General features: G+C 35.6%; 1 protein-coding gene across 1 annotated transcript in view; it reads right to left on the bottom strand.

The window, feature by feature from the left end:
• grm7 (glutamate metabotropic receptor 7) overlaps positions 1-27,818 on the bottom strand; it is a 237,310-nt gene that overhangs the window by 60,496 nt on the left and 148,996 nt on the right. Inside the window, exons 5-6 of the mRNA XM_088636642.1 lie at positions 22,620-22,757; positions 7,446-7,646 (exon numbers count right to left, since the gene is read on the bottom strand). Coding sequence (XP_088492768.1) covers positions 7,446-7,646; positions 22,620-22,757 — 339 coding nt within the window. The remainder of the gene's footprint in view (positions 1-7,445; positions 7,647-22,619; positions 22,758-27,818) is intronic.

Here is a 27,818-nt window from a genome sequence, read left to right as displayed (position 1 = left end):
CTAGAAACTGAGTTACATAAGAATGGCAAGACGAAAAGAAGGACTGGTTTAGAAGATTTGGGTTTCTCGTGTATGCTTTTCTTCCCTGTTTACAGGGAGATTTAGAAGCACTGTATGATCCTGAGCTGTGTGGGAAACAAAATCTGAAATGACTAAACAACTTTTATGTACAAAGAATAGTTTATGAATTATACTGTATGAATTCTACAATGTAAGAAAATGACTATTGTTTTGCAATGCAATCTGATGTATTCTACTGAAAGACCATTTCAAAGCATTCCAGTCCAGTATCAGGAGGGGCTTTCAGAATTTGAGACATTTGCTATCTCCAAAATCTGTAGAAGCTCTCTGTGAATGTGAGAGGAAAGCAAAAGCCCATTAAAGTTTGAAGTGGGTCATTTTTAAAATACATTTTTTAAAATACATAGTCTACAGAGCCCTTGAATATGAACCACCATCACATACAACTCTGATCATTTTACACAGCTCAGACTTTGCTACTGTAAGTTAGAACAGCAGACCTCTGGTGGGTGCAGCTTAATGAAAAAAAACTTGAGTGACCTTGTGGAGTGGGATTACTACAACCGTTTTTACACTATGAAACTTCATACCGATTCTCCCAGATTCAGTCTACACACATCTGAGATCTCCATAGCCCAGAAGGAGATTATAAGATCAATAATGGCAATAAGCATCATTAGAACAATAATAAGAAGAGGAACAATTTGTTGTTTCTAACCCTTGATAACCTGCATAAATACTTAAGGTGGGTATATTGAAGTAGATATATCGAAGTGTTGTTTTTCCAGCAAACTAATCAGTAATAATATAAATAAATTTAAACATTTTCATTAAAATGTTTCTACTAAAACGATCCATACAGTAAGTTAACCAAAGATCAATTACAGGGGTGAATGAACCTCATGAAATCAATGCTGATAGTCAGTGATCCAAACAGGTTGCATATTATTAAATTAAAAATTGTAGCCCTTGGTGTAGTAAATTAAACAGACGAGTGCATGGCTTTGACTTGAAGATCTCTCTCACATGTCAAGTTGCATCTTGTCTTCCTTTCCTGTAATAGAGAAGACAGCAAGGTGATCACAGTCTTCACCGGCTGTACCATATTGCTGTCTCTTCTTATCAATCAGCTTTTACCCTCTCCAAATCACGGTTTAAAACAAATGTTCAAGTTCACTTTTCTTCACTTTGTACATTCTTTTTGCCTTTTAATTTGTTTCAAGTACAGTATGCAAATAACCACTACCTCAAGAACCAAAGGTAAGAAATGCAAAAAACAGCTCCTATTTCTATTTCTTTCTTTGCAGATAATCATACTTGGAGTGCATTCTTGGATTTATTTGCTGGAGTTGTGACATTTTGGTGTGGTGAAGGGTTCTTATGAAAACAACAACTTCAAATTCATTATTTTGATGATGCTCCTTTGTCCATGAGAATCAGAGCAGAATTGCAGGCTGCTGTTTTCTTCAGTTAGTCATCATCATTGATCTATCTATCTCACAATTATTTTTTTACAAGGTGATTTGTCTTTCTTGATTAATTTTCTTCTTCATTTTCATGTTTTATGTTTTACTTAAACTGTACTTTATGTTCATTTCTTTCTCTCTCACTTGGTGATTGACATGTTTTGTGTTACATACTGTATAGTGTACAGATCTCCAAGGGAATGGGTTGTCCTTCACTTCTCTTTACAAATCTCTGTAAATGATAACTGACAATGTTACAGTATATCCAGGAATTCATGCAGTGCAAAAATACCCATCAAAAGAGGTACAATATCTTTTTACACTTTACGTCATGAGATATCAACTCTGCTTATATTCGGGCTTCAAAATAAACACAAGAAAGTTATTGCTCATTGATGCATGATGAATAAGACTTGAAATGGTTGTAGGGAGTTCTTGTACTGATTCTAGGGAGATAAACATTACCATTAAAGTTTTAGCAATGAAAATGAAAGCTTTTTCTCTAAAGTGATGGCAATAAACAGTTTCTATTCTACAGAAGGAATAAATGAGAATAATAAAGTGAGAATTATAATGTGTTTCCCTTGTTATTATTTATTAATAACATGCTTTATATATTTTTAATTAGAAGAGGGAGACTTTGGTTGTTTAATCCACTGTTAGACATCTCCTTACTAAGCACATCTCTTCTCCTTATACAAATGTATGTGATGGTTAGTAATTGAAATATAATACATTTAGAGTTGTTTCTTTTATTTATTCATGAAGATATGTAATATACCCTTGTATATTTTTGTTTCTCTGATTTCAATTTTCTAGATTACATTACCACCACAAATACATTTCCAATCTTGTGAGCATGCCCCAGCTGTGTGTACATTTGATAACTTTCCAGAAATCGCTTACAATAATGACTGGAATTTTAAGCAAGAAAGGCTTAAAATTCCAATTGTTATTGTAAGTGATTTCTGTATTTCTGTACTGTGATTTCTGTTATTGTAAAAAGTTTCAAACCCTCAGGGAGATGCTTGAAGAAGGCCTTCTTCAAGCATCTCCCTGAGGGTTTGAAACTTTTTTCAGAGATCACCAATAATCCTAACCAATATTACTTTATAGAAAGTTCTTAAATGCTTTTCAGGGTTTGCTGAATTGTTTTTGCTTACAAGCTGAACAGAAAATGCATCAAGGGCATTTCTCACTCAGAAACAAAAATTGGGCAGCTGGAAATAGAAAAAAAATGTAACTATAGGGAACATAAGACTAAATATCTGTCCAATCTGAAAGGTCTGTTTAAAAACAGATACAGAAGAATCCCCAAACTACAAAACAGGGAAACTACTATGAACATGCTAAAACATTCTGTTACCTGACATCCAAAAGGCCTCCTAGAAGGTAAAATACTGAGGCTTCTTACCTAGAAGGAGATTTCTAATAAGACTGAAAGAAAAATAATAGTTAGGATGTTGTACTTTCTAACTGAGAGCAGGTTAATGACATTTTCCAAGACTTGTTCCTTTTGCTTCTCTTCTCTAACAAATTAGATTTTTGATATTTTGACAAAAAATGTCATATGCAAAATAAGTCAAGGGATTTGATTTTACAAAATGACTTTGGGTATTGTACTGTATATTAACTGATCATTTTCTAACCCCTTCTTTCAACTTTGGACTGCGGGGGGGGGGGGGGGGGGGGGCGGGGGGGCATCAGTGCAAAGTAGGGTACACCCTGGATGGAATGCCAGCCCAGGGCAGACACACAGACACGTACATAGAAATGCTAAATTTTCAGGATAAAGATTTTCCAAAGCTTTTGCTGTTTTAACTGTACCTCACCAAAAATCTCCCATTGCCCCTCTATCTCTGTGCAACCTTGGCATCGCAGTGTATTCTTTTTAAAGTCTCCTTAAACATATTTGGTTAAAAAATAGGAAAGTTTAGCACGCACAGATCTACATTATAAAAGCTTTTATCTTTTAGACTGGAGGCTAGTTTTCAAAAACTCTTTGAAACTGTGGCAGGAACATCAGCACCAAAACTTCAAGAGATTTTTTTTTTTACTGTCTTCTCTCTGCTTCTGCATGCATTGCCCTTTCATCATTAACACCTACAAATAACACTCTTATCAAAATACTATAATATTTAAACATTATTTAACATACAAACCATTGCCTTATGACAGGTAATTTATTTTACCTACAGTAACATCCTTATTACATCAACAGTAGTGAGACATGCTGATTTAACTTCTTATGCAGGATGTTATCTTACATGTTGAAACCTTAAGACTACGATATTCTCTATAATGCACATAGGCAATTTATGTGTAGATATGCCTGATGTTGAATGATTTTGGAGAGTGTTCATGACAGGGCCCATGACATAAAGGGAAAAGGGCCTGTCTTCTAAAAAGGTGAAACAAATAAAAGGTACACAAAAGGTATCTTGTAAACATACATATTTTACATTCACATCACCATACTTATATTATTTGGAGAATACATTTTCAGTATTTTTTTATGAAAAGCACTATTAGGCTAGGACAAACTGACACTTTACTGAAAGTAATGTATATACTGTATGATTAAATCATGCTGTACATGGGTATCGGGAAGAAAGAATAATGTATCACACAGAAAAAAAAATACTATATATAGAAAGCAAAATAAATTTTGAGTAGCTTCAGTCTCTTTACTGAGTGTTATATAAGGATTAGGAAACCTATATTGCCCTTATTACATTAAAATTGTATGAAGAAAGACGATCAAATTGTTTGTCCAATAGTTTTGACTGTATAATAACACTTGAAAAAATATAAGACTTTTCCCCCACTTACTGAGCAATTCAATATCAGAAATATTCTCTTTGATTCAGCATTCTATCACTGTAATAGTTTGGCTTATTTATTTTATTTAAATTTGTTTAAAATTAAGTACAGAACAACATCACTACTAATGAATCAAACAAAAAAAAATCTGGCCTGCAACGAATTACATCAATATAGTGAATACAGAGAAAATTACTTCTGCAGCTTAAATTCAGGGTAATAGCTGGTCTCCACAGTTTGTGTTTCATGATGTCGTTGAATCTTGTGACTGAGTATTACTTCCCACTTAACTCCATAGATGATGGCCCCTCCACTATTTTTTTTTTAGAAGAGGATACAGTATGTTTTCCGCTATATTAATCACAAGAGAGGAAAAATCTTATTCAAATACCAGCTTGAATATTGTGCTGAAGTCTGAAGATCAAAACAGCCACATGGTATCTAGCACCACACATACCAGATTAATGACAAGTGAGTGGCAGGTGTTGGGTCTAAGCAGTTTTAGGGTAGATTAAAACAACTGCTCAAGCAATCATAAATTACAAAGCATGAATTTGTCAGGCTTTCCTGAGTAGATTTACAATCTGTTGTTAGCTGACAAGTCAAATTTTTCATTTAATCTGAGATATGTCTATTCACATCCTTAAATTAACAATAAAAAAAAACTTAAAACCTAAAACACAATTAGAATAATCTCAATCACTTGTAATTATCTAGATAACTTGTTAATATCCTAGCAACTGTGACATCAACATACAAAATTCATAATAATTTAAAATTGTTTTGATACTTCCCATATCATCAATGATACAAAGTACAGACAGAAAGGATTTTGTGCATGCATAAAAAGGAGGCATTAAAGTAATTAAAATACTTTTCAGTAAGATTTTGTAAAATCAGTTGTGCAAGACTTTAAACCCCTTTGTACTTTCTGCCAGAAAACCATGTATTGTACATCAAGTGCCAGTGGGTGACAGGTTTTCATAAATCTCTGTACTTCCTCCCAGTCGGACAATAATGTTTTTTGTTTGTCTTGGATTATTTCATGTTTTACTTAAAAATCGGTGTCCTTTTATTTAAATTAATATTTTAAATCTTGAATGACAAGCTATAGTACACCACGTCCTTCTTGTATAAGGTCAGTGTACATGTCATTTTTTAACAATAAATACAATACAGTAATTGATATTCTTGAATAATGATAACACAAAGGCTCTAGTTTCAATAGTCTTATTGTAAATGTATCTTTTTGTTGGGTTTCACTCATGCCAAGCCATTCACCAGGATACTTGATCAGACAAGGAAGATTCTATTCCAAGTAATTTACTGCATAAACCAAACAGTAAGCAAAGAAAGCCAAATCAAAGACCTAATGTTTTCTATTCCATCGCCCTTGCTATCTTTCTGCTCTTGCTGTGGCTGCATCCTTAAATCTACTGCTGACAAACAATATGTCTACAATCCATGCTGAGCTGGGATGTAGAAAAAAGTGTTCCATCTTCAAGCACGTCTAATAGCACTATGAACACCCATCGCTTATACAAATGCCACATAGTGGAAGAGTGAAGGTACAGAATTTGTGAAAAACTGCAAAGAATTTCTGCTCTAACAGTCTAAAAGTAGTTTTAATTTATACTTATTTGTTTAACTCGGGTTTCTATTGCATGTGTATGGGAACATTTTTTAGACTTTCTTACAAATCATTTTAATTCGTCATAGTTTCCAGAATCGAGAGTAAATCAGAATCATGTACTAAAGGAAAAAAGTGAAAAAAATACCCCATCAAGATTGCTTTTGAGTGGGGAGAAGTTTCAGACTGTAAATACAGTAGCTTGATAGTCACTTAACGAAATAGAAATATGTATAAGAGTGTATTAAGCACAAACTAAATCATACATGTGCAAACTTTACAGAAATGTACTGAGAACAAGGGCCACCTTTTTACACACATGATAGCTGGAATCTGGAACAAACCACGCTGTCAAAGCTACAGTAATAAATTGACTTCATTGAAGAAACATCTGGATTAGATCCTCAGATCAATTAGCTACTAGCAAACAAGCTGTCTTACTGTATCTGCTTATGCTTCTAAAAAGCTGTATTAAAAGCTTTGTTTTCTCTTTTTTCATGCTTTCCTGTACACTGGTTTTATGGTGAAATTACACATTTGTTTACATTCCACACTACATTTGTGAATGCATTTTGCACAGGATTGAGCTGAAGCTTTTAGTATTAATCAAAGTTCATAAGTGGGCACCTAAACATTGGGTATCTATTGTTGTCATGTTGTGGGATTTTCTCATATTTCTTTAAAAAAACATCAGCAAACACAATAGTGATGTGGCATTTGAAATTTAATCCTTCAGGTGGGCAGGGTTCTTTCTCTTGCTGTATGCCAATCAATAATCAATTTTGTTTTACTTTTTTCATTTGTTCTTTCTCCATCTTGCTGATATAAACAGACATTTTATACATAATCGTCTATACTGTACGTGTTATTTCCATTTCTAACTTTCTAAAAAACTATTTAATTTCACAGCGGCTAATCTCTTAGTTTTGAACCCTGCTGTATTCATCAGTTTTATGTGCTTACAGCTGTTCTGCTGAAATGATTATTCCAGAAAAAGCTTGCTTGAGATGTAACATTGTTCTTCAAGAGTGTCCTGGTGGATGAGAAAATCAGGCACTAGAGATATTACACATACCGTACGCACATTACTGTGTGCAAAATAACAGCAGTCAGCACACCACTTTAAAATATGATATTAAGAATTAGGAGGCCCCCTAGAATGATAATGATAAAACCTCTTTTTATGCAGATTCAGAGCTCACACAGTGAGTCAGACTTTTAGACATCTCCTCAGTACTACGCTTGCAGAGGAGGTTGTTCTTGTGTGCCAGCTGATCAAACTGGTTGGCTCTGCAGGGCACAGACAGTTATGCTCATCAAACTTGCCTGTTACACCAATAATCCCCATTGCCACAATTCCAGTACTTTAAAATATAGTAATTGAACATATTACGCATTGCTTCCTTTTCATGACAAAAAGTTTATGCAGCCCATTGTATGCTTCAAAGAATTCTGAGAATTCCCCAGGTGTACAGTATAAACACTGCAGCCCCCTCTGGACTTACCATTGAAGCTGACGTTGCGGATGTATTTAAGAAGCTTCTTCCCTCCAGCAAGCTCCATCTCCGGACACACTCCCGAGTAGTCTGGGCACAGGTCCTTCTGCATGTTGTGAAGGGCATGGGCCATGGCATAAACAGCATCAATCACAAACTGCACTTTCCCCTCTTGCTCGTATTTGGAGTCTTGCCCAATCCTCTCCTGACCTGGTGAAAACAAGACCAAAACCACTCATAAGTTATTGTAAGCCCAGTATTAGGCAACAGAGTTAGATCACCTTGTACATTGCAATGCATCTGAGGACCCGGGTAAACTGCAGTGAAACCTTTCACGAAGTTAAAATAAAAAATCCTTACTTTTGTAGCACCTTTCTGGACACTCCAGAAGATAACGGGGACTTACCTCCACCATCAACAATGTGAAGCACCCACCTGAATGATGCAGCAGGAGCCATCTATCAGCGAACAAAGTGATGAAGCCAATTCACAGATGGGTATTATTAGGAAGCCATGATAGGTAAAAGCCAGGTGGAGATTTGGCAAAGACACTGGAACAATACCTCTACTCTTTTTGGGAAATGCCCTGGGATTTTTAATGTTCAAGGAGACTCAGGATATTGGGTTTAACACCACGTACTAAGCATTCTCTACTGGTCCCACTAACACCTCTTCCAGCAGCAACCTTAGCTTTCTCATCCTGGTACTGGCCAGGCTCATATTGTACCTGCTTTGCTTCAGTGGGTTGCCAGTTGTGAGTTGCAGGTTGATATAGCTAATTGTACAACTGCTGGTTACAGTAAAAGGTTTGTGTAAGGATATACTGTATTAGATTTTTTTTTAAAAGGGAATAGCACTGCAAGAGAATGGCATAAAAAAACTCCTAAAACTATCAACTCTATGTGGCCGAAAATGAATAATTTTCAATGAGGAACTCCACAACATTGCCCTGTATCTTCTGCTTAAACATAATTTTGCTTGGTACAGTATTCATAATGATGGTAATGCGAACATTATTATTATTATTGAACAGAAAAATGTTTCTGCACTAAATTGCACTTAATCCTGCAGTCCCATTTTAATCTGCTTGTGGTGGATTTATTTATGCATTCTGGCTACTTAGTAATTATAAAAGGTTTAGAGGAATCCAGATGGAGATTGAGAAGGGCTACCCTTTTCATTGCACTGGACTGGAGCCCAATAGCAGGGAATACCCTGAAGGGCTCAGGGGAAATGACAGTTTCATTACGGACTAATGTGTTGAGTCATGCAATGGAGACGTAATCAAAAGTGGCCCACTACATTTTCTACAATTCATATTAACTATCAAGAGCAACGGAGGTTTTTTCTTCATGCACTGAACACAAGTCCTTTTTCAATGGCACAAGTCTCATAACTAAAAGGGATGTACAGTAATCTGTCCCCCACCACCACGCCAGCCAAACAACAAAATACATACTGTAGCCAAACATTATTCTTATTCAGTTGCATTGCCCACAATGTTAAATTAATCTTCCACCAAATAATATCTTATGAATGGTTCATTTATTTTAGGACCAAATACCAATATCATCACGATCATTAAAATACACTGTAAACTAGCTGCTTGATAAAAGACTGTGTCCTTACATAACAGATATTTTTTAAACACCAGTGGTGGGTATGACTAGGATACATGGAAAATATCCAGCATTCAAAACACATTTTTTAATATACGGTACTGTTTACGATATACTGTATATATACAGTACAGTATTTTTTTTGCAAGATTAAAAAAAGAAATGTGGCCATCACTATATTACTGCTTCCCTCAGCTTTATTCCTTCTTATTTGAGGAATTATTTTACCATTAAGGAGATACAAAAACCCTGAAAGAAATGAATGGCATATGGCAAAAATTCTGAGTTGTGGGAAGACAAAGGGTATATTCCCAATTCACAATGAGAAGCTTGGATATTTTTATCTTATAATTTTGTAATTTACATGTTTTTTTTAATTAAAGAGTAAATATACTGTACACTACATCTGTCATCCATCCATTTTATAACCAGTTTATCCAGTACAGGGTTGCATGAGATGGCAGAAACCAAGAAGGTAATAAATGAATGCAAGGCAGCATACTGTACACCCTGTCCATTCCAATAACACTGAAACTTAAATTATAAACACTTAGAGTTTCAGTAAGAAAACTGCCAAGGAACTATTAGAAAAAGTCAGGAATATGGGCCAATATGAAAAAAACGTCTGCAATGTTCAATAACATGAACAGTTATGAGAAGTTTAAGACAGCTTGACTTGAAATCCCTTGATAAGAATTAATCGTGTTGCTCCTTTCTGAACTCTTTCAAAAGTGTTGATTTGATGGCTGTTTAAAAAGTGCTGATTCCAATCTGTGCATGTCACTTGAGCTGAGATCTTGTCAGAAGTTCTAATTTGTGACAGACAATGCACTTTCTCTTCTGCTCAAGGAAAATCTAATGTTTCTTTTTTACCCTCTCCTGATACATTGAAATGAAAAATGTTAAAATTCCTTGAAATATACATAGAAATTAATAAGAGGAGAGTTAAATGGCCCTATATTTCCAAATAAATCATTTGTGAAAAGTGTCAATTCATCCAATGTTAATAGAAACACACTGAAAAAAATGACAATTATACGAAAGGCTATTCCACTCATTATTTACCCAGGTGCATACTGTTTACTCTTTCGTGAGCCACATTCTATCTGCTAAAGAAACTGAATTTACATTTAAAAATATTGGAAATGTTACCTACTGTACAACAGAATTTTGAGGAAGAGTGGTCTTTGTTAGCTTATCTAACCATGAGACATACACTATAATGCTTCCTTAAGTGGTGCCATTTAATCTCAACATCTAAATTAGTGTTTTTTAAACACTTAAAGACCAGCAATGGAAAAGACACTGTTATGTAAGTGTTCTGTAAATTATTAACTTAATTAACTACAGAACATATTTTGCAAAACACGTCTTCGATGAATCTAATTAAAAACTAACAACAGTTTGACATTTCTTGGATGTGTGTGTTTATGTAGCATAAGTAGCCTTCTGTAAGTTATTTTTAATTGATACCTTTGGAATAAGTGTTTTGGGAGTTTCTTGTGATTTTAAATCTCTACTTATTGCAGACCTTGATTGCAGGTTTTTGTTTTTTGTTTTTTTATAATGAAGCACATGCAGAACCATAAAAAAACAATCCATACTAGAATTGGATCACTAAAACCAAGCAATAGTTGAAAGAGCTTATAGTGTCCCAGTGACACTGCAGCCCCTGAAGTCTAGTTATTTACACATATGATTATAATGATGATAAGTGCATTAGGGTCTATTTGATTCTTAAGTTATTCATTGTGATATACTGGTGTACTGACAACTACTGTATTTCACCATACAAAGTTACACACTTAGCTGCTGATACTGACTCCATGACTCTTACCAAGTGTTTCTTCTCCACCATGGAGGAATTGTTTTAATTTACACAGAACAACTACCCAAGAGAAGCCTTTTCCAGAAACTGTTGCGCTGCAGGCAAAATAGCAAGCTGATACTGTAGGCTGAAACCCAAATGCAGAACACATGCATCCCTGGAAAATCTGGGAGAGCTGATTAGGCAGCAAGACTGAGGTGCCTTAGTAGAAAGAGGTGAACAGGAAGGCTGGATATGGGGGTTTGATTCTTGATTGACAGAAATTTCGGTGTCAGGATTGAGGGCAGTAAGGATTTCCAAGCAAATAGGAGTGCTGGATGAAGACAGCAAAGTCAATAGTTCCTGCTGGAGGAGAACTGCCAGAGAAACATAAAAGTGGGGATTCTCTGCTGGACCAGTACTTTGGAAGCTAGTCAGGTAGTTGTGATTGGAGAGTGAATGCTGAGTTCCTGATGGCTCTAAGGAACTCAATGTCAGATCACCAATCTAGCAGAGACTAAAACCTTAAATAGGCAGATTAAGTGGCTGATTCATTGGATGATTGGCTGCCTGATTGAGAGGCATTCGATCGAAAGGACAAGTGGCCTGACCTCGTTTACACAGGGTTGGCCAGAGGCCGAATGCTCATGTGAATGTCAGTCTCTCTTTATACTACAGTAATTTATACTTACTTTATACAGTATTTACAGTATACTAATCTTCAACAACATTTATACTAATCTTCATGGTTTCAGGTGTAGAAGAGATTTGCTTGTTATCTGAGCATTTGAAATTACTGAAAGAGATCCAGTGTCTGATAGACAGTACCTTATAAAATATTTTGATGTAAAACCTTGTACAATGTAATGACATTCTCTTGCAATTCCTATAACTCCTTCATCTTAGTTTGGAATGTCACACAGAGACATCCACTTCCCAAAACGTCATGATACAGCATTTTCATAAAAAGCTTGATCTATTTTCTAATGACAACTGAGTGGGTCAATATACATGCAGACGTATGGCAGGAAGGCATTCATGTTTCTTTTGCACACTGCATATGTAATTTCAATAGTGAGCTTGCTGGCTTGTGGTATTTCTGACACTGTGGGTAACTCCCATCCTTCAATGCGTTGATCACACTTGAATGCACATACTAATAGGGCAAATCACTTCTCTCATTTTTCCATCTACTACTATTTGTGAAAGGTTGTGACATTTACTGCACTTTAAACAGCTACTGTATGCAGTAAGTGTTTTTGTCAAAATAAAACAGCAGGCAACAAATTAGGACTTGGTATAATCAAAAAGATTATACAGTGAGTTACAGTGTTCGTGATTCAATCGACTCCATTAGCCTAACAAAGCATGAACTCTGCATCTGCTGAAGAATGAAGAATATTGCACCAGAGTGTTAATCTGAAACTTCTAATAACTGTATGTACAGTAGTCTGATGAGGGAAAATTGGTATGGGCTCCAAATACATGGGTTGCACTATTCACTGGAATGTCATCTCAAACAAAACAGTATACAGTACATTTGCAAAACATCACAATAAAAGCTCATTGTAAACTTTGTAATGTTAATGCATCGAGATTTCAAAGCAGGATCAGATATTTAGGAAATATTATTATTATTATTATTCTATGGTATTGTTTTAAAACGTGTCTCAGCAATAAAGCACCCCTTAGCAGTGCAGGATGAGTCCTAATGTCCAATTCATTGGTTTGAATGTGGGCTACGTCATTATATACTGTGATAAACATCACGCTTAAACTGATGCTTAATTAGCCAAAGGTTCCTTTGTTGTTGTGATTGCTTTTTTGTCTTTTACACTTGAACAGCCATTTTCTTTTAAAATCTTTTTAAAGCATCCTATACCCTGGAATCTCCAACTATTAATCATCTTGCTTTAGAAGTTCCAAGAGGCATCATCACCATCATTACCATGTTAAGCCACAGTAGTTCAAAAGAGAATGGGAGCTTCACTGATAGCAGTGCAAATCCCAGCAACCTGTCAAGTTGAGCCACCTGGGATCCTAAGATTTTGCTGTGACAGTCCACTCTGCCACTCTCATTGGCATTTTTTGCCTGCAGAGAGAGAAACAGATGGCCAGATGTAGACATTTCTGAGAATGCATGCACATTGTTGTCAAAATTACCAGTCGGTCAGCTTTTTCAAATTTGGGGGTCCAAACAACAACACCAATACCACCACCACCACAACCAGTAATAATATTGAAATAATAATAATAATAATAATAATAATAATAATAATAATAATAATAATAATTCAATATCTTGTTGTTATTGAATACTATTCTTATTTTAAAGATAAATGTAGACAACATAGCCTGGCCAATCTGTGCATTCCTATAACAGCTCATATACTGTATTTGTCAAACAGTGAAAAAACAATAAAATATTAGTTTGACACACTTTGAGACCAATCCAGAAATAATTAAATCAATCTCTGAGAGTTCTGTAGAGTCCAAAGTTCTCTCTGCTGACGCACTACAACTTTTTTTGTTCTACTTTCCATAAAAAAGTTTGATTTGCCTATTAGAAAGCAGCAGGGGATATAAATAATTAAAATGGGCTTCATAAAGCTGCAGGCAAAACCTTCCCAATTCACTCTATGAAAATACAAGCTGTGAGCCTTATTTGATACAAATAGAAAATAAGGGTTTCCATGAGTCAATGTCTTCTTTTTTAAGTCTCCCAAATACACAATAGATTTTTACAACTTGGTACAGCATTGATTTCTTTGTAAGTAAGTGAAAAACAAATTGTCAACTTCAGCCTTACAGGGAAAAAAATCCATAACTCCCCGAACAGTGCAGGTCCATAGCCATGACACACCATTGTTCAGTCTTAGTCATTTTAATTCTCTAGCTCTGCTAAACACTCTAGTGTTTCTTCTTCCAGTAACCTCTTTAGTATTTTCACACCCCATCCTTTGCTACAAATCTGTAAGGACACATTAGCCATGTTGACAATATGACGGACAGTTACCCAGAAACCAGCTCTCATCTCATTGTTCCTGAAGGTGAACCTCAACTTTTTTTCAGAGTAGTCACTCTAATTTCTAGATTTCGCACTAGAAGCACTCATCGTCATGATTATCTTCTTTGGAGACATTGCATTAGTAGATGAGTACCCTTTTTGGCGGCCATTTCTTCTCAGATGGTTCACACTTTTGCTTCTGTGTTGAGGGACAATTTCATTAAGTGATTCAAGGATATAAATTATTATAGATGTCACAACTTTGAAACAAATAGGCCTTTGATTTCTAATAAGAATCATTAACTGGAAATGAGTGGTGTGACTTTCTTGGGTTTCACTTATGTAAAGGAACAGCAAAATTAAGCTCTGACAGAAGGAGAGCTCTTTATCCAACTCTGTTTTGAAAAGTAAGGAACATACACAATACATGATTAGGCGAAGGAAGGAGGAATATTCTAGCAATCACAAAAAGAAATGTGACTGTTAATGCTCTGTGGTAAAATGGTGAAGCCTGTCAGTGGCATTATCTTCACTTGATTTTATTCCTTCACTTGTCAATGGAAATAGAACTGATCCACATGCCTGTGAAACAAAGATAAATATACCATGTAATTATGATGAAAAGATGAACGTGGGAAGATTGGCAGAGGCTGAATAAGGTCAAAAGCAGGAGATAGAGCTTTTCAAGAATAAATCTAAGCCCACACAATACCTATTTGTTTTATAGATTGCTGAGCAGTGCTGCTGAGTGCTCACAACACACTAAACCCTCAGTTTAACAGACTTTGCTTTAACGGATTTTGGATTTAATGGACAATTATGTCTGTAAAATCAGAATTTTTAACTAGATTTTCCTTGCAATAGCATGGGAATACACAAATAATAAAACAAGGGCTAAATAAATATTGCTTTGGTTTAAAATTAAAAAATATCACTAGTGCCCTATAGAGGTATAGTAGATCAATTGCTTATGATTGGTGTTGTGTTCTGTATGGATTACCATATTTTATACAGTACACATTAAATGTGTTGTTTGAAATTGTTAAAAAATTTGTCTAAAGAACCAGAGAGCATATATACAGTATATATTGTACATACTGTATACATTTGAAATTTGTAATGTATTGTAACAGACATTTAACAGGCACCCCTTCGCCCCAATTAGTCAGTCACTGAGAGTTTACTATACTGGACAAACAAAATGCAGTAGCTGACAAATGTACAGTAAATACTGTACCTTTATCTTATTTGTATTTGATAATGAAGGACTTATGATACAGAGTACCTATTTTCAAAGATTGTATGTTAAGTTTAATTTTGAGTCTAAATCAAACTCAGTCTCAAACAGGTGCTGCTCTGGTATTTAAATCCAGGCTACAGGATATTAGCATGATTTCATGCTTTCACTAATCTATTTCATTTAGATTAGTGGTGTCACTCATTTATGATTCTTATGTAGAAGGAGTAAATATTCCTAAAGTTTATTTACAGTAAATAACCATTTGAATTACAGTACATAATTTATTGATGCATAAATGACTCATCCTGTTCTGTAAACTTTTTAAACAGACTTTTTAAGTCTTTTCAGTCTTCTTTTAGCATTATAAATCTTGAGGAGTGGACTTTTCAAGACTAATTTGCTAGAAATAAATAATAATTATGATAAAATCATAAAAAACGGTACCAAATGTACCTCTTGTATGAATATTTTGTTCCACTGTTTTCACAAAAAAATAGTTTGATATTTTGTCCCCAAGCTACAACCTTCCTTTGTGATAGGCAAAAACATGTTTGTGCTACATTTCTTTGATAATCACTAGTAGAACTACACTCAATCACTTTTTTTCTTTTATCTAATAGATTAACCAGCAGGGTGAGCTTTCCTGATAGGTATTTCTTAAGATCTAAGACGATGTGCTGCATATAAAGTCTGCAGAGAGCAACCCTGACATTTAAATCTGAACTGAAAGTTGAGAAGCATGTGAAATGGGCCCTGACAAACAAACATTTCAGAGGATGCATCTACTGTATCCTGTAGCTAGAACAAGGATTGAAGCATGGAGCCCAGCTGAGTAAAACCTACTGATCCCAAATTGGTATTATAGGGGTATAATAAACATACATGAGTTGCTCAAAAACAAATTATTCTTAACAGACTGTTATGGTTACCAAAGCAGGATTAAATTGATTTAAAAATGTACAGCCTCCAACCACTCAAAATAGTGCTCGTACACTGTTTTATTAAGATGTGAATGACAAGGTGGAGCAGAGGATTAATGAAGTGTTCAAGGCGGCACATTTCCTTTTCTATTTGCCACAGTCCCACTAAAATTCATCTGAGTGATAATATGAAATATAGTTCAGTTACTTTCCATTGAAACTTCTTTTTAGTGCCCCCACCGTGACTGATCACTTCTGTCACATTTGGCCTTTGTATGATTCTGACATTCCATTGGAAACCATGGAATTCCTCATCATGTTGACATCTGCTGCAGAACGGTCTTTCTATTAATTGATTGATTTGATATTCTTAAATTATGATGTGGTTATTTCTCTCGTTTTAGTATGTTTTGATGTGTACAGTAGATAGCTTAAACAGATCACTATCACAGATGTCAGAAAGGACGAACTGTGGAATGGCAGGAGAGCGAAAAAGACCCTATGTCACGATTATAGTCCCCCCTCCTTAAGGGTGCTCCAGCCCTTTCACTAAAGACTTCATTCTGTGCACCTGATCCCTTTTACCTAGCCCACCTTAAAAGCCAGGCGCTGACGCTCATCCGGGCTCTGCATCTGATTTCCATATCGTGCGAGTCCGGGACCAGGAAGCACCTGGTCCCGTTAAGGTTTTAACCTCGGTTCCCGTTCCTGTTCCCCGCCCGCCGGTTCCGACCCGGCCTTCTTGGTTTTTAATTCCTTCCTTTGATGGATCTCCTGGTTTTGGACTTACCCTTGCGTTTTGGATTTTCCCTAAGGATTACTCTCGGATTGTTCGCCTCGGCCAAACCTCCCCAGTGCACCAGCGCACCTTGGACACGCCCCCTTGTCTTCAGCCCCGTTTTCCTGCATGACGTTTCCCCAGTGTTTCCCCACTCCGTCGGACTGTGTCGTCCGCATAGGGTCCGGAAAGAACTGTTCGTTACACCCTATGCTTAGCGACAAGACGGAGGTTAGCCTGGGCTCAGCTGTTCAGGAAATGCCATATAGAAACCTATGCCCTCAGGCCATGGACAGGAGTGACCTGGTGCTAGTCAGGGCTCAGGAGATCTGAACCTCAATGCTGAGCGAGTAGCAGAGCAGAAGCAAGAAGTAAATAGGCTATAAACAAGACACACCAGAAGAACATGAATAATCACAGGGAACTACGAACAGGAGAAAAGCAGAGTGCCCTCTAGGTGTACTGGGCGTGACAATCACTTTATTTTTAACATAATTATTAGTTAACTACAGCATGTTCCTGAAGAAGGCTCCACAGCCAAAATGTGTTTTCTTTCTTCACTTCTCAGCATGGAATAAACCTATTAGTTAACTATTATTAGTAACTATTGGATTGTGGTATTTTATTGGAAAAACTATTTTAGTCTCATATTAATTGTCATATTTTAATAAATGTAAATGTTTAAGCTAAATTCATACAGTAGTTAAATAATCAAGAATCATCACTATCTCATCATTGGAAAAATAAGATCATTGCTGCCCAAAGAGTTACAACTCTACAGTTCCTTGATCATGTCTTAAAATTGAGAAGAGAAGGCACTTTACACAAAGGTTCAGAGGAGTATGGAATAAGTTACCCAGCCAGTATTGGTTAAAGCTGATACACTTGTGTCTTTCAAAAAGATGGCTAGATGATATCCCTGTATCAATTAACTTCTAACAATCAAATGGACTAGATGGGCTGAATGGCTTCCTTGTGTTTGTTACCTTTTTTCTCCCATCAAGCAGAAGGGAAAGGAAACTGAAATCTACTAAAAAAAAAATCGAGAGAACATGAAAAAGAAAAGGCCAGCAATGGGGCCACTTCAACAAAGTAAATACAGCTGTCAGAACTAATAAATTGCCTGTATTAATGTGTTCTCAATCTGTGTAATCCTCCCTGATGTCCAGAAGTATGGAGACAAGAGCATATGCTCCACTTCATGTCATTCACTGTCCCCTGATGCATGTAAATTGGGCAACACACACATCACACCTGGAGGCACAGGAGTTTGCTGCACAAGGCCTTTTACATCCCCAGTACTGAAGCTCAGCTGTGAGAGCAATAATTATTTGTTCATTGTCTCCATAGACTGTTACTATCAACCCTTTTGGCATTTGCAAAGAGGCCTTTGTGGTTTTTTTAATCAGTGAATAGCAATAGCATTCAACTTGATCTTGTACAATGACTGATGCTATGATATTTTCTGAATGAAGTACATTTGCCATGGCAAACTTTCCTATTGAATTCATTGCATAAATAGTGCAATTACCATGACAGTTAAAGACCTACAAAAGTGCTTCAAAGCTTCAGGGACTTCAGATAAGATCTTAGGGTTATATGTGTTAATACATATACTGTATAGTTGTTGATTTCAAGGGACAGTATTATATGAGGTGTCATTTAGGCCATTGTTCAAACTTTACCTCTCACACACACATAAATTGTTCTCATATACACACAAAAAACTCTCACATTCACTAATTTTACCTCGCACATATACATAAAACACTGTATGTGAGAGGTAAAACTAGTGAATGTACAGTAAGAGCATTTTGTGTGTATCTGACAGGTAAAACTAGTGAATGTGAGAGAGCTTTGTGTGTATGTGCTGATGTGTTTTTTTTTTTAAATCTATGATCTTGTAAGAGAATAGTTTCAAGGTTTTAAATATTTTGGACTAGTGTACAGAAAACCAGTGAGGGAACTGAATGTTTAACTGAGTCCCATCAAATAATTCAATATACTGTATTATATCATGTACATTCAATATATTTCAATTTTAATTGGTTTCATCTTGTACTATGCATTGTATTTATAACCATTATACAGATGATCTGTTACGGTATTGTCAGTCCCCTTAATGCGAAACTACAGTAATTGCCTTCCCACCCTCATCTCATTCCTTAAAAGTTGTACTCAACAATTGGATAACAAAACATTTCTATTTCATTTTAGATTTCTCATAATCTTTCAGAGTAGTCTCCAGAAAGGCTACAAAGAATGACTGATAATCATGCGTTAAAAATGAATTATTTTAAAAAGCTCCATTATGTATTTTACTGGTTTAAAAATCTCAAGATATGTACAGTATATCCTTAATATCCTGATCATTGTAAAGGATCTACAGTCCTAAATCCATTCTGTGGCATACTAATCTAGCTTTAAAATGAAAACCTATTTTTGATCTATGTAAACTAAATTCTAAAATAAACGATGATCAATACTAACTAAATTAAATGATGTAATGAGGACCAAAACATGACATTATTGCTCTATACAGGTAGCAGCCGTGCATTGATTTTTCTCAATTTTTCCACATCACAAAAGGAATACTACAGACACAAGTTGCCTTGTCTCTCTTCAGCCTGAAGGACTCTAGTTGCTTGATGACAGCATCCAGGTGTGCATTATGTCAGCTTTTAAAAATCACCTGTCATCTTAGCTTACTCTGAAAATCAGCTTGACACTTGAATGTGCTTACTTTCTGACCATCCGTGATCAGGGTATGGGAAGCTTCAACTTTCCCCATGACAAAGAAGTTTTTTTTAATTAGCCACAGGAGACCCACATGAATGCTGCTGTACAGTAGGTACTTACTACTGCCAACTCCCATCGACCAAACCACTACCTTCCCAGTGCTTCAGTAACAGCCTGTGGCTACCTTGTCTCTGTAAACTAATGGAGTGAACTAATAGTATTTTTAGGGAAGCAGAAATGGCTTGTGTGAGATCAGAAAAAAGGTGAAAAAATTCAGGAATTCTGCAGGCTCTTACAGAAAAAGAAAAAGTGGTGTCTTTTGTTTGGCTTGCTGGTGCAGTAAAATGACTTTTACAGTAGGTCAAGACATCTTAGCAAAGGTGATTTTTTTCACTACAAGCAGTCTCACAGAAGGTCAAAATAGGAGACCTGGAATACTCTCATTTTAATTTCTTCTAACAGTCAGTCAATAAGCCTGCGATTAGGAAAAACTATTTCCAAATTACCATTTAATAATGACAGAAATGGAGTACTCAAAGAAATACCAAGCAAAAGTCAATAAAAGACACACATGTTGGTCCCCAAAAAGAACTCTCAAGTGTACCACTTTCATTAAAATTTAACCACAGAACTATTTCAGAGCACTCATTAAAAATATTAAAGATACTAAAAGCCCTCCAATATTTATCTGAGCATAACTGGGTTACCATTGGATTTTAATTTAGAGAAGGGCTTCACAGCCTTTTCTATGATAACTAAGATAATCCAGGTTCTTTGGTTATTAATGTAACCATTGATCATCTGAGAATTTTCAGCTAAATTGTCCTATTCCTTAGATCCATCAACCCTTGACACATATTCAGAAAAATACATTTTAGCAAAGTTAATATGATTATGCCACAATCACTACCACCCTTAGACTTCTTTTTGATTTTCCTCATTCCATTTAATACATTTCACCATGTGAATCCGTGGTATTTTGGGTCAATACTGTATATAAATTTATTGCAGGGCGCTTGAGAAATAAGCTTTATAAAAACACTGACTTGTTCCAGGTAGTTCCAAGTCTGTTTGTAATATACCTTCTTTAGCTAAAATTAATGGCTAAACTTCTAGGTCATACAGTATGTTGTTGAATAAATATTTATTGGTGCTGTTGAGTAAAATAAACCAATATTTCAGTTTAGGACTGATTTACTCTACCTGATTGGCAGAAAGTCAAGATTGAGATGCAGGGGATATACTAAAGAGGTCAGTACAGACAGAAGTTGAAAGAGACCAAACAAACTCTGAATGCCTGACTATACTATTCCTTATTAAATCAATTGCCATTTTCCTTCCTTTGTCCATTAACATTAAATTGCTTTAATAAACAAAATTAAACTTCATCACCACAAAATCAGATGACAAAATAAATAAAAAAAGTATTTCATAGCTTATAAGTGCTTAATTGTATGACTCACTAAGACATTAAATTCAATAAAAACCTCCCCCATACCATATGTTAATTATTAAAATAATGAAAAGAGAAAACCTGAAGATTGAAATGTCTTTATTATTCTGAGTAAGAAATGAAGATTTAATTTTGAATTTTGAATTTAACTTTCAGCAGGAATGCAGAATACCCTGAATGGACTATCCATTAGGAAAGCATCACTGTAAAGCATCACAGTGTTATTTCCCTGTACCTATTGTGATGTTTTGAAATTCCTCCTTTAAATTGACTTCATTTTCTCAGAAATGACTAAAGCAGGAGATGACTAAGAAGGAGTTTTATTTTGTAGATTTTCCAATTCATAGGTCTCACTGATATCTTCAAAATAGATTAACTCAACTCCTGCTGCTACATCAACCTTAGTCCATCCAACAGAACAGGGAGATATGAAAACTTGATCAAAGAAGATTTAATACTGATTCTTGACATCATGGTTGTAGGTTTTTTGCAAAAATAATTACTACTTTGAGCTCTGGCGGGATCTCTGAGGGCATTTTAAATCTCTAGCAAGGTTGCTTTTTCATACAGTATGTCCATATCAGTCATGTACTATACAGTATATACACTATAAGAATGGTCAGTGCTGAATTAGAAGTTTCATATTTTGATTAGTCAGGTAAATGTCTTGTACTATATATTCAGTTAATATTTTACTGAGACAGAATACCTTATTGGTTGTTGCTCGTTAATTTCTAAATATTGTTTATTGTTTATTGTTTATTGCCCTTCACTCCTTTGAACATTATATTACTAGTCCACAGAGCAGATGTTCAAAGCGTCATAAAAAGTGTTGAAAATCCATTTCCTTCAATTAAAAATAAAGCTTGCACAAACAAATTATTCCATGATCACAGCCCGGACAGATATAGCATTATTGCTACAAGTCAAGGCAATATAAATTGCAGGCTTTAAGTCATTTAAGTAAATGATAGGTAGTTTATGCAAATCAGAAAAATACTGTGGCCAATGCTTTACATAAGCCATAATTCAGCACACTTAAAAAAAATGATTTTAGGAGACACAATTGCATATGTGTATGTGAAGAAAAAGATAAAAAACAAAGGGAAGCAACAAAAAGATGTAAAAAAGAAGTGTAACATCATAGCTATGAATGAGATATTTAATACTAGATACATACAGTGTAATATACAGTACAGTACTAGAAAAAATATTTTGTATCTGCAAACAGTAGTGCAAACCAATTCAAGGAAATATTTTTTTTTTATCTTTACATAAAATATAATAAAGAAAGACAGCCATACAGTAGTTATTAGAAGAAGAATTCTACGTACTATGTGAAAACAATCGGTTTACGACATGTTGAGCAATACAATGAAACATGCAAAAAATGTTTAAGATAAATAAATTGCGTTTTGCTGCACTTCTTTTATACGTCAAAACTGACTTCTGTTATATGCCAGAAAAGTTGACTGCCAAAATAGAAAACCTTATGAAAAAAACAAACACATTGGTCTCTAACGTGGTTTCCTGTTGTCCACATAATCTGATACAAACAATATTTATTTTAAATTCAGCTGCAAAAATGGATCATTGTCTTGCTTTTTTCAAGTGTCTTACCTGTGCATTTGCGACTGGTATCCTCTTTTTTTGAGGAGCTCATCAGCTTACAGTTGAAGTTCTCCTCCCAGTATTCAGCAAACCAAACATTTCTCCGGTTATTCTCCAGTGTTCGGGAAGTGAAGTAAGCATCAAATCCTGCAAGGGAAACTCTGTTAAAGCATATTCCCTGAATGTTACTTTGAAATGGTTATTCCTTTCTCCTGATTGCAGTTATAATAGTTACATTGTTGAGAAACGTGTACTGGAGACTATATTAGGAAACAACAAGAACCTTAGCCATACCTTATTCTTATTCTTAATAGCACTCTATTTTTTTATAACACCAAATCTCAAAGTGCATAAAAAACTGTTAAAGCAGCTAAAGCATATAAAATGACATCATAATGCAAAAGACACAACAATAACAAGATCATACAGCAAAAGCTAAGGAAAACATACGTTTTCAATTTATATTTAGAAATTCTAACAGAGTCACTGTTCTAGGAGCTTGAAAATAAAATGCTAGATAAAACTAGGAATGCTATCTAGTTTTTTTGCTAACCCATGCAGAGCCTTTAAAACCTAGAAGTAGGGATTTATATTTCATACTGAACTCCACTGGGAGCCAATGCAGAGAAGCTAGGTCTGAACTGATATAAACATAGGATTTATTTTGTGTTAGAATTCAGGCTGAGTTCTGAATACATCACACCTAAGAACACCTTTTGAAACACCAGTGGGCAAACCATTAGTTTTGTTGATGTGTGCAAAAAACTAAAGAATATATAAGCCTCTATATCCAACTGGGTAAGAAAAAACTGAATTTGAGCAATAATATGCAGGTAGAAAACTCACACCTTTTTAGCAGCACTGTGAATATGTTCTTCAAAACTCTAGTTTGGGTCAGAAAACACAGATTTCTATACAGATAAAAATGACTCTCAGATAATCTCTGGGATTACAATTTAGGACTTTCACATTTACAATCTGGTATGAAGAACCAACTATTATATCAATCTTATCAGGGTGAAGCTATAATAAATTGTTGCCTTTAATTCTGGACATGATTCACGCAGTGAAACTTCATACCATACCTGTCATAAAACCTGACCCGGTGGAAGCACATGTGTCACGGACGTCCAAAGGGACTAACCGTGGGGAGCAGGAGAGCGGAAAAAGACCCATATGCGTAGCGGCGAGACGGGAAAAAGGCCCGGGCTCATTAGTGCAAAGAGTTCAGGAATGCCGTATAGAAACCTATGCCCTCAGGGAGCAGACGTGGGGCGCCCTGGTGCTAGGCGGGTCTCAGGACATCCGAACATCATTGCTGAGCCAGGACAGAGTGCAAGACCCGGAAATATATAGCCCAAGGGAAAGAGAGGGACAGGAAGGACAGCAGACCGGAAACTAGGGACAGGACAGAGAAGGAGCGCCCTCTGGCTGCAGAGGGCGTGACAACATGGTTGCAGAACTGACTCGAAAACTTACGGAACACCCGATATGCCTATTTTTGTGATGAACATTGTCAATTAATTTTTAAATAGCCCATTTACATATACAAACTCAAACATATTGTTTACTCATCAGAACAGAATAAACGTGGACATTTTTAATATAATTGTTTAACCTTCTAAGGTCAAGAGCTCAGAAGAGCTCATTGGCAGTCACACAATATAACACAAAAGAGAGAAGTCTGGTAAAAGCTTGAAAAAATGAAAAGTTAATTTAAGATAGTATGACTTGTCTATAAATTGTTCAAACGCAGGTAGCCTTCTAACTTATCTTTTAATACAGTATGTGTCCCTGTTGCTGCAAAAAAGCAACTTTGCAAAGTGTAGATAAATTAAACAATATTTTTTGAATTAATTTTGGTGTGTAGTCTTGGAAACAGATTTAATTTTTGCAGTGTTTTCAGGAATACTATAGTACTGTAAGAAGGATAAGACACTACAAGTCCCAGTGATATGTATGCATTTAAATTACTAGTATTTTGATATTAGATCTGCTTTTTATTTCCTAAGGTTTGTTAACTGACTGTGAATGACAGCTTCATTCAAAACCATCTAATTAATTAATTAGAAATTAAAAGAAACACAGCTTTATTTATAGCTCTTATGAAGCTTCTCCATAAGATACAACAATCTCAACACTTGCTACAGGATGCAAAATAAATCAGGTTAACAACAGGTTTCCAAGTAATATACTAATTAAGGCAAACTCACATTTAAAATTTTGCATGGCTGTGATCATTAGATTGAAGTGTTACATACTGTACCATATGTACAGTTTATAGTTAAGGATTTAGTCCTGCCTCCCACACCTGAAGGAGTCTCAAAAGGACTTTTTACAGGTAAACAAAATTACAAGCAAAAGCATATTTATTTTTACTTTTGTAAAACAAAAACACAGTGAAACTTTATTAATCAGCAACACAAATGGAAACAAAGCTGCCAATTGATAAAACAATGTGTGCTCCAAACTTCCTGGTAAATCATGTTAATTTACTATACTTTTTTAACAATCACTCTAAAGTTTATAGGCAGAATCATCGTTAAAACATCCTTACATTAAGGCAGAGAAGTATTAAGAGCAGGAGAAGATACAGAATTCACAGTATACCTCTCCTCTATCATTACTTTAAGCAATGTGTTGACAGAGGAAGTCTGAAAGACAGAACAGAAAAGACTTAATTCTGAAAATTCCATAGGACATGTACTGAAACAAATACAGATTGTGGCCTCCTTCACCTACTGTTCCATGAGACTATCTTTTAAGGTATTGTGCATTTTGAAATTATAGTGCAGTGTTGCATATTTCAATATTTTTCCTCACGTCTTTGTTCTTTTCTATACTGTAACTCCTACTCTTTCAAACGGCTGAAATATCTTGATTATATTCTTTCTTTATTCTTATGGATTGAAGATGGGATCGCTACATGACTTGAAACATCAGTGATTATTGAGAATGAAAGAAAGAAATTAACTACTTAAAGACTAAGCATTTTTGCAGAATTGTGTAAAGAAAATGATTTAATATAGAATATTACTAACTGAGCAAGGTTTCTGTGTGCATTAAGGACACAACCATTTTTTGTGTCCTATACCAGCTACAGTATATCATACCTGTACCATAACAGAAGAGAAGGTCTGTACAGTACATGCCGTGGCTGTCTGGAGCTACAGCTCCCATTGTCACCACTTTTCTATTATTTCTCATTTTTTGTAATCCTCCTGTTTTCACGAGTACTTGCTTTGTACTTTGGATTATGCCTGGCTCATCACTGTAGAAAATAATAAAAATAGGTATTTTAGACTCAGGAATGATTGAGCGTGTTTGCCCATATCCTGCTCTCTAGGCACAATGAAAAAAAACGCTTGTTAGGTTTTCAGTTATAATGATGTTATATACTGTAAAAAAGGCACCATCCATCGGATGAGAAGTAAAAACAAGGTCCTGACTCTCTGTCGTCATGTTTCTGGAAAAGAGTAATAATAATAATTGCTTACAATTATATAGCGCTTTTCTGGACACTCCACTCAAAGCGCTTTACAGGTAATGGGGACTCCCCTCCACTAACACCAATGTGCAGCATCCACCTGGATGATGCGATGGCAGCCATAGTGCGCCAAAACGCTCACCAGACATCAGCTATCAGTGGGGAAGAGAGCAGAGTTATGTAGCCAATTCATAGAGTGGGATTATTAGGAGGCCATGATTGGTAAGGGCCAATTGGAAATTTTGGCCAGGACACCGGGGTTACACCCCTACTCTTTTCAATAAGCGCCCTGGGATTTTTAATGACCACAGAGAGTCAGGACCTCGGTTTTACGTCTCATCCGAAGGACTGCGCCTGTTTACAGTATAGTGTCCCCGTCACTATACTGGGGCATTAGGACCCACATGGACCGCAGGGTGAGCGGCCCCTGCTGGCCCCACTAACACCTCTTCCAGCAGCAACCTTAGTTTTTCCCAGGAGGTCTCCCATCCAGGTACTGACCAGGCTCACACCTGCTTAGCTTCAGTGCGTGGCCAATTGTGAGTTGCAGGGTGATATGGCTGCTGGTAGGGTGAGTAGGAATGTTACCCCAGTGCCTGGCCCTTAGTATTCTCTCTACTAATACCTGATCTTTGATGTGCGTACTGATGCATTTTGGTTGCCGTAGCATCATCAATGTGGGGGCTACACAAGTGCTTTATTATTATTATTATTATTATTATTATTATTATTATTATTATTATTATTATTATTATTATTATAAACAGACAAAATGTCTGTTCAGGTTTAAAAATGAGCAATGCAGATTACTTTTAAATAGAAAGGATGCTCCAGATCTGCTTTTGACATTTCACAATTAAAAACACATCTGAATTTATCCAATTTCCATGGCATTCCTACTACTTTACAACTTGATCTGCCTATAAATATTAAGTTTGCATCTAAAAAAGGTTCCACACCAACTTCTTCATTAGATAAAAGGCATCTGGGAGTTTAGTTAGACCAAGACCCTTGTTCAATAAAGCAAGAGATATGAAAAAGTGATGGGAATGCACCTTGAAAAGATCCATTACAGGGAAGTTTCCATGTATAATTTAAAGTCCTGGTGTATTTTAATGGGGATGCTTTTTATGCTCACAGCTACAGAGCAGGGAGAGGTCTTATAAAAGTGGGTGAATGCTTCTGATTTTTGTGGACATAGGATTTAGAAACCAGATTTTTAAAGTCCTGCGACAAATATTGTGTCAAATTCAGCATTGCCAAATAGTAATTAATTAAAAGTTAAAACTGGTACAAACATACAGCACAAACATGTTGTATCTATGGAGTATCATTCAATGTATATAACCAAAGAAATACAGCATACAGCATAACTCTGAATTTTATGAAGTGGTAAGTAGATGGATGGGTGGATGGGTCAAAAGGCAATAAAACTATGCTGCAACACTAGTGTGTCTATGATCTAGAATGTGTACTTTCAGAAAACTTGTCAAATGTTTTTCATCTAGAAGGGTTTATTAGCCTGGGCAATCAAATGTCAAAAAGAATAACAGCAAAAGAAGACAGCACTGCATCAATCATCATCCAACAGATAGATTGTGGAATAACATGATAATGTAACTGGTCAAAAAACTGTTTAAGGATGGTAAATTATGTATGGTTTTATGGAGTGAAGTAATTGCTTCTGTGGCCTGGGCTGGGACTATCCACTTTATTCTTAG

This window comes from Lepisosteus platostomus, chromosome 6, assembly GCF_059453375.1.
Source record: "Lepisosteus platostomus isolate fLepPlt1 chromosome 6, fLepPlt1.hap1, whole genome shotgun sequence".
Classification (NCBI taxonomy): Eukaryota; Metazoa; Chordata; class Actinopteri; order Semionotiformes; family Lepisosteidae; genus Lepisosteus; species Lepisosteus platostomus.
This window is presented reverse-complemented; position numbering and strand designations above follow the sequence as displayed.